The 14,852-nt window shown below is 48.3% G+C and overlaps 1 protein-coding gene across 1 annotated transcript in view; it reads right to left on the reverse strand.

Annotated features, from left to right (window-relative positions):
* Window positions 1-14,852, reverse strand: part of LOC147737064 (uncharacterized) — a 398,800-nt gene that overhangs the window by 135,481 nt on the left and 248,467 nt on the right. The window contains exon 5 of the mRNA XM_086922721.1: window positions 302-311. Within this exon, the coding sequence (XP_086778847.1) occupies window positions 302-311 (10 nt within the window). The remainder of the gene's footprint in view (window positions 1-301; window positions 312-14,852) is intronic.

Consider the following 14,852-nt stretch of genomic DNA (forward strand, 5'->3'; position numbering starts at 1 on the left):
ACGCACATAGAGCACAAAGGGTTTTTGATAATCAGGGGTGCCAAGCACAGGAGCAGAGTAAAGCGCAACTTTTATTATGTTCAAAAGCATGCTGACATTCAGGTATCCAAGGCAGGGGTTCATGCACATCCTTGGTGGTAAGGTAAAGAAGGGGTTCGTTAGTAAGGAATAATTTGGGATTCAATGGCGACAATACGATGTTATCCCTATAAACGTGCGTACCTCACGTTGGGTCCTAGGAACAGCCATACTGTTAATAGCAGCAATACGTTCAGTTGTTAGTCTACGACCCTCTGTCAACAGTAGGTGACCTAAGTAGGTGACCTCCTGTCGACAATACTGAAATTTCGAAAGGACACCTTGTTTCCGTGGCATGCCAAATGGTGCAATAATTTAACCGTGGCCTCTTTGCAGCCCTCCTCAGTGTCTGATGCTACGAGGAGGTCATTAACATACTGGAACAAAACATTACCAGAAGCAAATTCCAGTGAATCCAATTGGGCTTTTAAAGCATGACTATAAATACTAGGGCTTTCTGTATAGCCCTGTGGAGCACGACATAATCTAAAACTTTGACCAGCTATAGCAAAGCTGAAAAGCGACCTGCTGTCTGGAAATATTTGGATACTGAAAAAAGCATTCTTTAAATCGATAACAGAAAATGATTTTGCCAAGTGGGGAATCATTGTAAATATTGCAGTTGGAACAACAGGATACTGAGGGTTCACAATTTTATTAACCTCTCTCAGGTCAATCACAAAGCGGTACATATCTGATTGGACACCAGAAGAGTCCGAAGGGGCCTTTTTAAGAATGGGAAGAATATGGCTAATGCATACATTAGACACTGTCTCTTCCACTACTCCAGTCTTAATCAAATACTGTATAATCTGCAATAGGGCCTTTTCTCCTGCTTGGGAAATCTTATACTGGGGAATACGGGGCAATTTAACATTATCCTTCATATTGATAGACACTGGTGGGATCTGGAGCAGCCCCACATCTGTGTCTCCTGTGGCCCACAGCGTATGTGGGACACCTTCAAATACTATTGGGAGGGGCACATCTTGTGAAAGAAATAGTTTTGTAGGGGCCATCTAGGCCCAACTGTCATAAAGACGCCATCTGGAGAGCAAGACATTGCTGCGTGGAACCTTTTTAACAGATCCAGTCCCATTAAATTTTCACCACTTTTCATTGTCAATAAAAATGGTGAGTAGAGAGTAAATGGACCGACAGTCAAAGCAAGCAGTTTAGAAATGGGGCTGACAACTGGCACACCTGAAAACCCAACTGAAACATTATTTTGCCTAGACAGAGACCAGTGTGCGGGAAACAGATCTATTCATAGCCCCCGTATCAATCAAACATTTCTCCATGGCGCCCTGCAAATCAGCCGTGATATAAGGTCCGCACTGATCGACAGGCACCGGAACTGGTCCCTTGCCCTGTTGTTGGCTGTCCTAGATGTGAGACAGCCCCGTCACCTAATCCATGTCGTAGTCCTCATTATAGTACAGTCTGCTCTGAGGGGCATCAAAATAATTCCCACTCTGTCTATATCCTGAAGCATTCTCTGACTGCATCTGTTACCGGCCGCCACCTCCTCCTCCTCCTCCTCTTACTCGAAACCTGCGGCCTCCCGGTGCTGCGTTGTTCTGCCACAATTCCAGGCACTCATTCTGCCAATGCCAGTACGCACACTGGTTGTACCCAACGAGTGAGCGGAACCACCACCTCTACCAGCCCTGTGACTGTTTGAGTGAGGTGGTCTCTGGACAAGCCCCTAACCCCTACCTAGCAATCTGCTACAGCAACACCCTTGTCTTCAAATCCTTTGTCTTTTTCTCCACTTTCTCCTTATCCTCATTATCTCTATGGCGCATATTATCAAGACATTATATATATTATCAAATCCATAAACTCCCCCTCAAACCTAGTAAAGTAATCTGATATGCTCTCATCCTTTTCTGACGACATGCACTCAACTTATCCCAGTCCACCTTCCTCAGCGGGATAAGGGAGTGCATGTACGTTATAATCCTGCCCCCAATGCCATCAACTCTGTTTTTGACTTGTCACCGGGCTTGCACTCCTTGTCCCACACCTTTATTTCGTCCAATGTCCCCCCAGTTCCAGCGCATGATCCTGCGTATGTACCTGTCGCCAGGTATCTACCAGTACCAACAGTCTAAAAAATAACTCTTTGTCAGCTAACGTCATTATTGTGGAGGAGGCTAGGATCAGGCAACCGGCTCTTTAAAAATAGGACCTCATTCCTCTTCGAAGAAGTATATATCCATTGTTATTGAAATCAAGCTTCCACCCACTGTCTAATTACTGTGCTCGTGGAATCACTCAGCTCAGGTACTTCGGGATGATATCGGATGAACTTCCCTCATAGGGTGCAGCGTCCCTACTGTTGGAAACTTTTGAGGCAGCCGTTCTCGATAACTTACTAATATCCTCACATTACTAAAAACTTCACCTGGGGCCATAGCAGTAGCATACACCCTGTCCCGTATGTCATAAATAGCTTGTGGTGCGACACCCCTGTAACATTGTTCTCACAATACTATCAATGTGGTCGGCATGTGCTTAAGAGCAAGTTGCTGCAAAAATGGCTCATAATCTTTCATCACACTCCACATGTCTTCCACAGTATAAATCGCATTCCAACCCCACAGGGCCACTTGATTCGCCACCATCGTCTTTACTTCAGTACCGACAGCAGAACACAACAACACCTTCTCTATACGATGGCGTGCTGCTGTTCACTCCCCCTTAAACATTCCACGCACATGCGTATCCACATTCGGTAATGTATGGGGTGTCACATTCAAAGAAGAAAGAGCAGATGCAAAGACAGGTACCATGGCATGAGGGGATAGCACTACAGGGGTGAAAGGGGTAGTAGTGGCCGAGGCAGCATCATCAGACAAGATAGTAGGCAAAACAAGAGAACCGACTGCTCCCGCCCTTCCCCTGTGATAAGGCTGATGCAACAGAGCTAGGTACAGTGGAGCCGGAGTGGGCAGACCCAGAGGTTGCGGATGAAGATGGCTGGACTATTGGATATATCCGTTCAGGGGCATAAGGGGTGGCGGACAAGAATCCAATACTTCTTCAAGAAAATCGTCCTTTTCTTCCAAGGTAACATAACATTTTTCGGTCTGCAATCGAAACTTCCTGTCGGCACATTCTATTCCTTACTTTATCTTCCCTCTCTCAGATGCCACTACTTTCTGCGTAATTGTTTGCTACTGTTACTTCCTTTCCTCCTTTTCTGCTCTCATACATTTTTGTTTTGCTTCCTTCTGTCACACTCTTACCGAATCAAACACTGACTGCCTACTTTTCTTAGCGCACAATTTATCTTGCAAGAAACCCAATTTTTGTTCATCAAACGAGCCAGTAAGTTGCCATTGCAGGTTGGCATTTTCCCTCATACAATTATGCCACAGCGTGCTAAACATATTAGGGCCAATACCATGCTTTACGTATATGTCAAAATTTGGAGGTGGAGGCTGGCTCTCTTCCAATCGGGCATCAGAAAAACAGCATTGGCATCCAAAACACATAAATTTACTAAAACAAGGCATCACCACTTTAAAAAGACCCACACTGTTCAAAACCCATACTCCACAATCCAAAGACTATTCCAAGTTCAAGAGGACAGGTTCTAACCTAGACATTTTCAAGCACGGACCGGATTCCCAGTTGGCCTGGCAGATTGTCTGCAAATGGTCCTGGACCTTTTTAAGAAGCCAATTACCAGTTGGCCCAGTAGACCACTCACAAGCACTCTGTGTCCCTCAAGGGTCCTCAGACCCACCAAGACACTGCAAAATTCCGTTACTAATGAGCAATCTGTTACAAACACTTCCCCGCAAGCAAACAGCGTTCAAAAATAAACTCTCCAATCCAGAACAGGTTACTTTCGCACACTATCGTCACACCTTTGGGTCATCCACAGACTGCCGTTCAAGGAACTCAGCCCGTCGGCTGGTGTCATTCAAGACGGTCCGAAGACCGTTACCAGGCACTGCCCACAGGCCAGTGTCGTTCAAATGTGGTGCCACTTCCAAAGAACCAAAGGACAAAGAACCAAAGAACCAAACCACTCATCTGGTGCACTCAGAGTGAAGCAAATTATTCTCTACTGACGAATCTCTGGACCAAACAGTCAAATCCAGGGTTTGCTTTCTCAGGATCCCAGCTGGTGACCACTAGCCGCGGATCCACCCGCTCTGAAGGGCGGGGCTGCTGCGAGAACCAATCTTGGTCTTCAGATGTGGGGCCACAATCCGCCCAACAGACCAGACACCACCCTGACCCCTGCCACCAGCTGATGGGTGAGGGGCCACACATTTGTGGGGTCTCTGTTTGGCCACCAACTGAAGGACAGGGCCACTAAGGGCCCCACGGGTTATATACACAACCACCTACTATGCCTTCCCAAATGAAGAGTCGGTCAGACAGCGGAGAATACAAACGTACTTTATTAGTATATCTCTGCAGAGCGAGCCCAGTCTGACCCACACCCTGTGGTGTTCGCCGAGGGACTGACCCCTAACGGTTAGTAATGCACAATTATCCCTCCAAGAAACCCCCAACCATGCCCACAATGGAAAACTAACAGCTCAGGTTGAACATGGAACAATGCGGGCACAGTAGGATGAGCTAGCACCTCGCCAGATGGGCAGACTATCAGGGGTTCAAGGCCATGGTGCTGGGTCTCAGCATCTCCTTAATGTGGGAGCAGAAACCTCCTTACAGATAAACATTACACACAGAATGGCTTATTCATTAGTACATCAGAAAGCGGCCTTGGAAAGGCAGACAGAAAATAATACCGAAATGCAGTATTCTGCCTAGGCAAGCAAAGTGAACATTTTGCGGCCTACTTCGGGCCTAGTTAAAGCAACCTAATAGGAACTGCAAAAGCAAATGGAGTCACAAGTATACATAGGGGCCTACTCATTACTCAGATAGCTAAGTGGGTTGTACAACATGAAATGCGAATCGTATCTATTTAGCCACGCAATGCTAACCTAACATACTTATGACGTCATGTGACAGGAAGCATTACGCAAATAGGAATTTTGAGACTAAAAGGACCAGTAGCCTGTTCCCTAAACACCCTGGGTTGCGTCCTGGACTTCAATATCATGTCACAACACACACATTCAGCACATTAACGCACCAACCTCTCTACATGTACATCCATGGCAGCGCACCGATATGCTTCCCTGATCCTTTCCTTTGTCAGGTCAATGCCGATGTGCGAGGTGTGAGCATTCTTTACTAGCTTATCCCTTACTTCAAGGGGTGCAAGCAACTTACTACCATGCATGAGGAGACCATCCTCCACTGTCAGATCTTCCCTCACTCGCCAAAAGCCTTTGAGGACCTCTTCACAGTCCTTCTTCTAACACCAACCACCTGTGACCATGGTTAGGACTTTCCACCAAGTCTAAATCGATCATGTGATGATCCCTCCACTCTCTCTCGGAAATCAACCCTTCAATAATCACACACACATTAATTTCTTCCTCCAGTTCTTCACCTCCAAACCACTCAACATCATCTGTTGTTTCACACTCCACACCCCGAGTCTTGACAGACAGTCTGCCAGACCTGTGGAGCCACAACCCACTTCCGTATCCCATGGGAGACAAAGTCAATGCCTTTCTTGGAGAAGACCTCCCTAAGAGGTTTATAGTCAGTAAGAATTCTGAATCTTTTCCCCCACAAAACCTTTCTCAGCTTGCACACCGCCCAGAAAGCACCCAGAGCTTCTTTTTCCACAACAGAATAGTTGCATTCAGCACCCCTCAAGGGCCTAGAGATGAAAATAATCATTTTATCCTCCATATCAACCTTCTGCGAAAGAACTGCCCCTAACTCCTTTGATCTGGCATCAATCATGAGATAAGATACCTTTGTGGGGTCAAAACCTCCTAGACAAGGTGTTTTATTCAGATGTTTCTTAATGCACTCAAACTCTTCCTCACAGCCCTTGGACCAAACAAATGTGCTTCCCTTCTTGAGGAGAGACCTCAAACTGGCGGTTTTCCCTGCAAAGTTCAGAACAAATTTGTGTTAAAATTCAGCTATTCCCAGAAACTTTACAAACTCTTCTTTGTTCAAAGGGGTGCGCAAATTACAAAGGGTGTTTACCAATGAGTCTGGGTTTGATGCCTGCAGCAAACACAAAATGCCCTAGGTACTTTAATTCTTTGACATCAAATTTGCACTGGTCAGCCCTAAGGGTGAGGTCAGCATCACGTAACTTCTTCAATACTTCCTCAGCCTCCCATCATGCTCCTCAAGATCCACACCAAAGATAAGCACATCATCTGGGTACACCTTGACATTCTGAAGGCCTGCAAGAATGCCCTTCATCGCCCTCTGAAAAACTGTAGCTGCAGAAATCAGTCCGAAAGGCATTCTTAGAAATCTATAGGTACCAAAGGGTGTTACACAGGATGTACAGTCCTGGGAACAGGAGTGAATGTTCTGAATGTTCTGAAGAGGAATGAAGACATCCACAACACCTTCGATGCCGTCACCACCCCGGCAACAGCCTACACCACCGCTCCTATGACCACCACCCGCATCAACCCCCTGTGCACCTAGACAACATCAACGACAACGACACCATCAAGATTATGAACACCGTCCACTCCGGATCCCTGGAAGACCCCTGCCCACAGCACATCAACAACAAAGCCAGCAGCACCATCGCACCCCACCTCCGGAAAACCATCAACATCTCCTTCGAGACAGCGACCTTCCCAGAGAGCTGGAAGCATGCAGAGATCAACGCCCTACTAAAGAAACCCAAGGCGGACCCCAAGGACCTCAAGAACTTCCTGCCCATCTCCCTGCTCCCGTTCCCAGAGAAGGTCATCGAAAAGGCTGTCAACATACAACTGACCAGCTTCCTTGAAGAAAACAACATCCTGGACCCATCCCAGTCAGGGTTCCGAGCAACCACAGCACCGAAACTGCCCTCATCACCGCCACCGACGATATCATGCTCGACAACTGAGAAAACGCGGCCATCATCCTCCTAGACGTGTCAGCCTCTTTTGACACAGTCTGCCACCGCACACTAAGAGCACACCTCCACAATGCTGTAATCCAAGAGAAGGCCCTGGACTGATCACCTCCTTCCTCTCCGGGACAACCCAGAGCGTCAGCCACCCCCCTTCCACTCCGAAGCCACCGAGATCATCTGCAGCGTACCCCAAGGCTCATCTCTCAGCCCAACGTTGTTCAACGTCTATATGGCATCACTCGCCCACGTCACCTAACAGCATGACCTAAACATCATCTCCAACGCAGAGGACAACCAGCCGATCTTCTCGCTCACCAAAGACCCCCACACCGCCAAAACCAACCTCTACGAAGGAATGAAGGCCATCGCCGACTGGATGAGGAACAGCCGACTGAAGCTGAACTGAGGTCCTCATCCTCGGCTCCACCCCCTCTGCCTGGAATGACTCCTGGTGGCCAACGGCACTAGGAGCCCCCCCTATACCCACCAACCACGCACGGAACCTAGGGGTCATCCTTGACTCCACACTCTCCATGACAAAGCAGGTCAACGCTGTCTCCTCCTGCTTCAACACTCTCCGCATGCTTCGCAGGATCTTCAAGTGGCCCCCCACCAAAACCAGAAGGACGGTCTCCCAGGCTCTCGTCAGCAGCAGACTGGACTACGGCAACGCACTCTACCCAGGAGCCCCAGCCAAACTCCTGAAATGACTCCAATGCATCCAGAACGCCTCAGCATGCCTGATCCTCGACATCTCCCGTCTCGGCCACATCACACCCCAGCTGAAAGACATGCACTGGCTCCCCATCAACAAGAGAATAACCTTTAAGCTCCTCACCCACGCACACAAGGCACTCCATGACACTGGACCAGCGTACCTCTACAGACGGCTCAGCCTCTACAATCCCGCCCACCAGCCCCACTCCGCAGACCGCGCCCTTGCCACCGTCCCCTGCATTCGAAGAATGACCGCCGGTGGCAGATCATTCTCCCACCTCGCCGCCAAGATGTGGAACACCCTCCCCATCCGGCTACGGCAGACGGAAGACACTCTAAACTTCAGGAGACTCCTCAAAACCTGGCTCTTCGAACAGTAGCAGCACACCCCTTATTGCCTTGAGACCCTCACGGGTATGTAGTGCGCGTTACAAAAGGCTATGATTGATTGATTGATTGAAGCCCGGCCTGGGCTTCAATCGACAAACATGAACATTGCCTGTGCCATCTTTTTTAGCGAGGGCCTCTGCGTGCGTGTAAGCTGCAACCATTTTAGACATCGCGGCCATTTTGTACCTTCCTGGTCACCTATGTGTCAACCCGACCTCGCTATCATCCCCCAGCGCTCTGACCAAGCTTGAACAAATGTACTGGGGTTGTAAAGCCTTGTCATCATGATAAAGCCCCGGAGTCACTTCCCGTACCAAACCCGTTTGTCCTTTCATCCTCCATGCACGGGCAAGCCCTTTTGATAACCTCCTTCACCGCACCTGGCTACTCAAGCCAATCCCAGGCACTAACCGACCCCTGTGGACATGGTTCATTACCCACACACGGCAGGGCTTGTTTCACTGACAAAGGGACCTGATTTCATCAATGACATGAACCCTTAGGTCTGACCGATCCCTCGTGTTTTTAGATCCTGTCAGAATGTCCAGCTGCGAGATAACGATCTACAACAAGGGGTGGTGAGGGACAGAGTCTCTGAATTAAACAGAATACTCTCACCCAGTCAAGAGATCAGGGCTAGATCCAACACCGTTTTTTAGCTCACTGCACCATCCCAGTTTCAGAACCTGGCTGTATGCAAATTAGTCTGTTCCTGTCCCAGTGCATGATGGGAACAGGGCAAACCAAACTACAAAAGCCAATTCTTACACTGGGAAGGAAACAAGCTACCGGGGACCGGTTTCTGGCATTTCAGCCTCTTCGGCCCGGCTTGCTTGAATCCTGATGGTGCAATGAGCAAGGGACTCACATCTGAGTATACCCTTCCACGCTTAGGGTGGACAAAAATATTTACAACAAGGGGTGGTGAGGGACAGAGTCTCTGAATTAAACAGAATACTCTCACCCAGTCAAGAGATCAGGGCTAGATCCAACACCGTTTTTTAGCTCACTGCACCATCCCAGTTTCAGAACCTGGCTGTATGCAAATTAGTCTGTTCCTGTCCCAGTGCATGATGGGAACAGGGCAAACCAAACTACAAAAGCCAATTCTTACACTGGGAAGGAAACAAGCTACCGGGGACCGGTTTCTGGCATTTCAGCCTCTTCGGCCCGGCTTGCTTGAATCCTGATGGTGCAATGAGCAAGGGACTCACATCTGAGTATACCCTTCCACGCTTAGGGTGGACAAAAATATTTACAACAAGGGGTGGTGAGGGACAGAGTCTCTGAATTAAACAGAATACTCTCACCCAGTCAAGAGATCAGGGCTAGATCCAACACCGTTTTTTAGCTCACTGCACCATCCCAGTTTCAGAACCTGGCTGTATGCAAATTAGTCTGTTCCTGTCCCAGTGCATGATGGGAACAGGGCAAACCAAACTACAAAAGCCAATTCTTACACTGGGAAGGAAACAAGCTACCGGGGACCGGTTTCTGGCATTTCAGCCTCTTCGGCCCGGCTTGCTTGAATCCTGATGGTGCAATGAGCAAGGGACTCACATCTGAGTATACCCTTCCACGCTTAGGGTGGACAAAAATATTTACAACAAGGGGTGGTGAGGGACAGAGTCTCTGAATTAAACAGAATACTCTCACCCAGTCAAGAGATCAGGGCTAGATCCAACACCGTTTTTTAGCTCACTGCACCATCCCAGTTTCAGAACCTGGCTGTATGCAAATTAGTCTGTTCCTGTCCCAGTGCATGATGGGAACAGGGCAAACCAAACTACAAAAGCCAATTCTTACACTGGGAAGGAAACAAGCTACCGGGGACCGGTTTCTGGCATTTCAGCCTCTTCGGCCCGGCTTGCTTGAATCCTGATGGTGCAATGAGCAAGGGACTCACATCTGAGTATACCCTTCCACGCTTAGGGTGGACAAAAATATTTACAACAAGGGGTGGTGAGGGACAGAGTCTCTGAATTAAACAGAATACTCTCACCCAGTCAAGAGATCAGGGCTAGATCCAACACCGTTTTTTAGCTCACTGCACTATCCCAGTTTCAGAACCTGGCTGTATGCAAATTAGTCTGTTCCTGTCCCAGTGCATGATGGGAACAGGGCAAACCAAACTACAAAAGCCAATTCTTACACTGGGAAGGAAACAAGCTACCGGGGACCGGTTTCTGGCATTTCAGCCTCTTCGGCCCGGCTTGCTTGAATCCTGATGGTGCAATGAGCAAGGGACTCACATCTGAGTATACCCTTCCACGCTTAGGGTGGACAAAAATATTTACAACAAGGGGTGGTGAGGGACAGAGTCTCTGAATTAAACAGAATACTCTCACCCAGTCAAGAGATCAGGGCTAGATCCAACACCGTTTTTTAGCTCACTGCACCATCCCAGTTTCAGAACCTGGCTGTATGCAAATTAGTCTGTTCCTGTCCCAGTGCATGATGGGAACAGGGCAAACCAAACTACAAAAGCCAATTCTTACACTGGGAAGGAAACAAGCTACCGGGGACCGGTTTCTGGCATTTCAGCCTCTTCGGCCCGGCTTGCTTGAATCCTGATGGTGCAATGAGCAAGGGACTCACATCTGAGTATACCCTTCCACGCTTAGGGTGGACAAAAATATTTACAACAAGGGGTGGTGAGGGACAGAGTCTCTGAATTAAACAGAATACTCTCACCCAGTCAAGAGATCAGGGCTAGATCCAACACCGTTTTTTAGCTCACTGCACCATCCCAGTTTCAGAACCTGGCTGTATGCAAATTAGTCTGTTCCTGTCCCAGTGCATGATGGGAACAGGGCAAACCAAACTACAAAAGCCAATTCTTACACTGGGAAGGAAACAAGCTACCGGGGACCGGTTTCTGGCATTTCAGCCTCTTCGGCCCGGCTTGCTTGAATCCTGATGGTGCAATGAGCAAGGGACTCACATCTGAGTATACCCTTCCACGCTTAGGGTGGACAAAAATATTTACAACAAGGGGTGGTGAGGGACAGAGTCTCTGAATTAAACAGAATACTCTCACCCAGTCAAGAGATCAGGGCTAGATCCAACACCGTTTTTTAGCTCACTGCACCATCCCAGTTTCAGAACCTGGCTGTATGCAAATTAGTCTGTTCCTGTCCCAGTGCATGATGGGAACAGGGCAAACCAAACTACAAAAGCCAATTCTTACACTGGGAAGGAAACAAGCTACCGGGGACCGGTTTCTGGCATTTCAGCCTCTTCGGCCCGGCTTGCTTGAATCCTGATGGTGCAATGAGCAAGGGACTCACATCTGAGTATACCCTTCCACGCTTAGGGTGGACAAAAATATTTACAACAAGGGGTGGTGAGGGACAGAGTCTCTGAATTAAACAGAATACTCTCACCCAGTCAAGAGATCAGGGCTAGATCCAACACCGTTTTTTAGCTCACTGCACCATCCCAGTTTCAGAACCTGGCTGTATGCAAATTAGTCTGTTCCTGTCCCAGTGCATGATGGGAACAGGGCAAACCAAACTACAAAAGCCAATTCTTACACTGGGAAGGAAACAAGCTACCGGGGACCGGTTTCTGGCATTTCAGCCTCTTCGGCCCGGCTTGCTTGAATCCTGATGGTGCAATGAGCAAGGGACTCACATCTGAGTATACCCTTCCACGCTTAGGGTGGACAAAAATATTTACAACAAGGGGTGGTGAGGGAACAGAGTCTCTGAATTAAACAGAATACTCTCACCCAGTCAAGAGATCAGGGCTAGATCCAACACCGTTTTTTAGCTCACTGCACCATCCCAGTTTCAGAACCTGGCTGTATGCAAATTAGTCTGTTCCTGTCCCAGTGCATGATGGGAACAGGGCAAACCAAACTACAAAAGCCAATTCTTACACTGGGAAGGAAACAAGCTACCGGGGACCGGTTTCTGGCATTTCAGCCTCTTCGGCCCGGCTTGCTTGAATCCTGATGGTGCAATGAGCAAGGGACTCACATCTGAGTATACCCTTCCACGCTTAGGGTGGACAAAAATATTTACAACAAGGGGTGGTGAGGGACAGAGTCTCTGAATTAAACAGAATACTCTCACCCAGTCAAGAGATCAGGGCTAGATCCAACACCGTTTTTTAGCTCACTGCACCATCCCAGTTTCAGAACCTGGCTGTATGCAAATTAGTCTGTTCCTGTCCCAGTGCATGATGGGAACAGGGCAAACCAAACTACAAAAGCCAATTCTTACACTGGGAAGGAAACAAGCTACCGGGGACCGGTTTCTGGCATTTCAGCCTCTTCGGCCCGGCTTGCTTGAATCCTGATGGTGCAATGAGCAAGGGACTCACATCTGAGTATACCCTTCCACGCTTAGGGTGGACAAAAATATTTACAACAAGGGGTGGTGAGGGACAGAGTCTCTGAATTAAACAGAATACTCTCACCCAGTCAAGAGATCAGGGCTAGATCCAACACCGTTTTTTAGCTCACTGCACCATCCCAGTTTCAGAACCTGGCTGTATGCAAATTAGTCTGTTCCTGTCCCAGTGCATGATGGGAACAGGGCAAACCAAACTACAAAAGCCAATTCTTACACTGGGAAGGAAACAAGCTACCGGGGACCGGTTTCTGGCATTTCAGCCTCTTCGGCCCGGCTTGCTTGAATCCTGATGGTGCAATGAGCAAGGGACTCACATCTGAGTATACCCTTCCACGCTTAGGGTGGACAAAAATATTTACAACAAGGGGTGGTGAGGGAACAGAGTCTCTGAATTAAACAGAATACTCTCACCCAGTCAAGAGATCAGGGCTAGATCCAACACCGTTTTTTAGCTCACTGCACCATCCCAGTTTCAGAACCTGGCTGTATGCAAATTAGTCTGTTCCTGTCCCAGTGCATGATGGGAACAGGGCAAACCAAACTACAAAAGCCAATTCTTACACTGGGAAGGAAACAAGCTACCGGGGACCGGTTTCTGGCATTTCAGCCTCTTCGGCCCGGCTTGCTTGAATCCTGATGGTGCAATGAGCAAGGGACTCGCATCTGAGTATACCCTTCCACGCTTAGGGTGGACAAAAATATTTACAACAAGGGGTGGTGAGGGACAGAGTCTCTGAATTAAACAGAATACTCTCACCCAGTCAAGAGATCAGGGCTAGATCCAACACCGTTTTTTAGCTCACTGCACCATCCCAGTTTCAGAACCTGGCTGTATGCAAATTAGTCTGTTCCTGTCCCAGTGCATGATGGGAACAGGGCAAACCAAACTACAAAAGCCAATTCTTACACTGGGAAGGAAACAAGCTACCGGGGACCGGTTTCTGGCATTTCAGCCTCTTCGGCCCGGCTTGCTTGAATCCTGATGGTGCAATGAGCAAGGGACTCACATCTGAGTATACCCTTCCACGCTTAGGGTGGACAAAAATATTTACAACAAGGGGTGGTGAGGGACAGAGTCTCTGAATTAAACAGAATACTCTCACCCAGTCAAGAGATCAGGGCTAGATCCAACACCGTTTTTTAGCTCACTGCACTATCCCAGTTTCAGAACCTGGCTGTATGCAAATTAGTCTGTTCCTGTCCCAGTGCATGATGGGAACAGGGCAAACCAAACTACAAAAGCCAATTCTTACACTGGGAAGGAAACAAGCTACCGGGGACCGGTTTCTGGCATTTCAGCCTCTTCGGCCCGGCTTGCTTGAATCCTGATGGTGCAATGAGCAAGGGACTCACATCTGAGTATACCCTTCCACGCTTAGGGTGGACAAAAATATTTACAACAAGGGGTGGTGAGGGACAGAGTCTCTGAATTAAACAGAATACTCTCACCCAGTCAAGAGATCAGGGCTAGATCCAACACCGTTTTTTAGCTCACTGCACCATCCCAGTTTCAGAACCTGGCTGTATGCAAATTAGTCTGTTCCTGTCCCAGTGCATGATGGGAACAGGGCAAACCAAACTACAAAAGCCAATTCTTACACTGGGAAGGAAACAAGCTACCGGGGACCGGTTTCTGGCATTTCAGCCTCTTCGGCCCGGCTTGCTTGAATCCTGATGGTGCAATGAGCAAGGGACTCACATCTGAGTATACCCTTCCACGCTTAGGGTGGACAAAAATATTTACAACAAGGGGTGGTGAGGGACAGAGTCTCTGAATTAAACAGAATACTCTCACCCAGTCAAGAGATCAGGGCTAGATCCAACACCGTTTTTTAGCTCACTGCACCATCCCAGTTTCAGAACCTGGCTGTATGCAAATTAGTCTGTTCCTGTCCCAGTGCATGATGGGAACAGGGCAAACCAAACTACAAAAGCCAATTCTTACACTGGGAAGGAAACAAGCTACCGGGGACCGGTTTCTGGCATTTCAGCCTCTTCGGCCCGGCTTGCTTGAATCCTGATGGTGCAATGAGCAAGGGACTCACATCTGAGTATACCCTTCCACGCTTAGGGTGGACAAAAATATTTACAACAAGGGGTGGTGAGGGACAGAGTCTCTGAATTAAACAGAATACTCTCACCCAGTCAAGAGATCAGGGCTAGATCCAACACCGTTTTTTAGCTCACTGCACCATCCCAGTTTCAGAACCTGGCTGTATGCAAATTAGTCTGTTCCTGTCCCAGTGCATGATGGGAACAGGGCAAACCAAACTACAAAAGCCAATTCTTACACTGGGAAGGAAACAAGCTACCGGGGA

Source organism: Lissotriton vulgaris, chromosome 1_1 (assembly GCF_964263255.1).
Source record: "Lissotriton vulgaris chromosome 1_1, aLisVul1.2, whole genome shotgun sequence".
NCBI lineage: Eukaryota > Metazoa > Chordata > Amphibia > Caudata > Salamandridae > Lissotriton > Lissotriton vulgaris.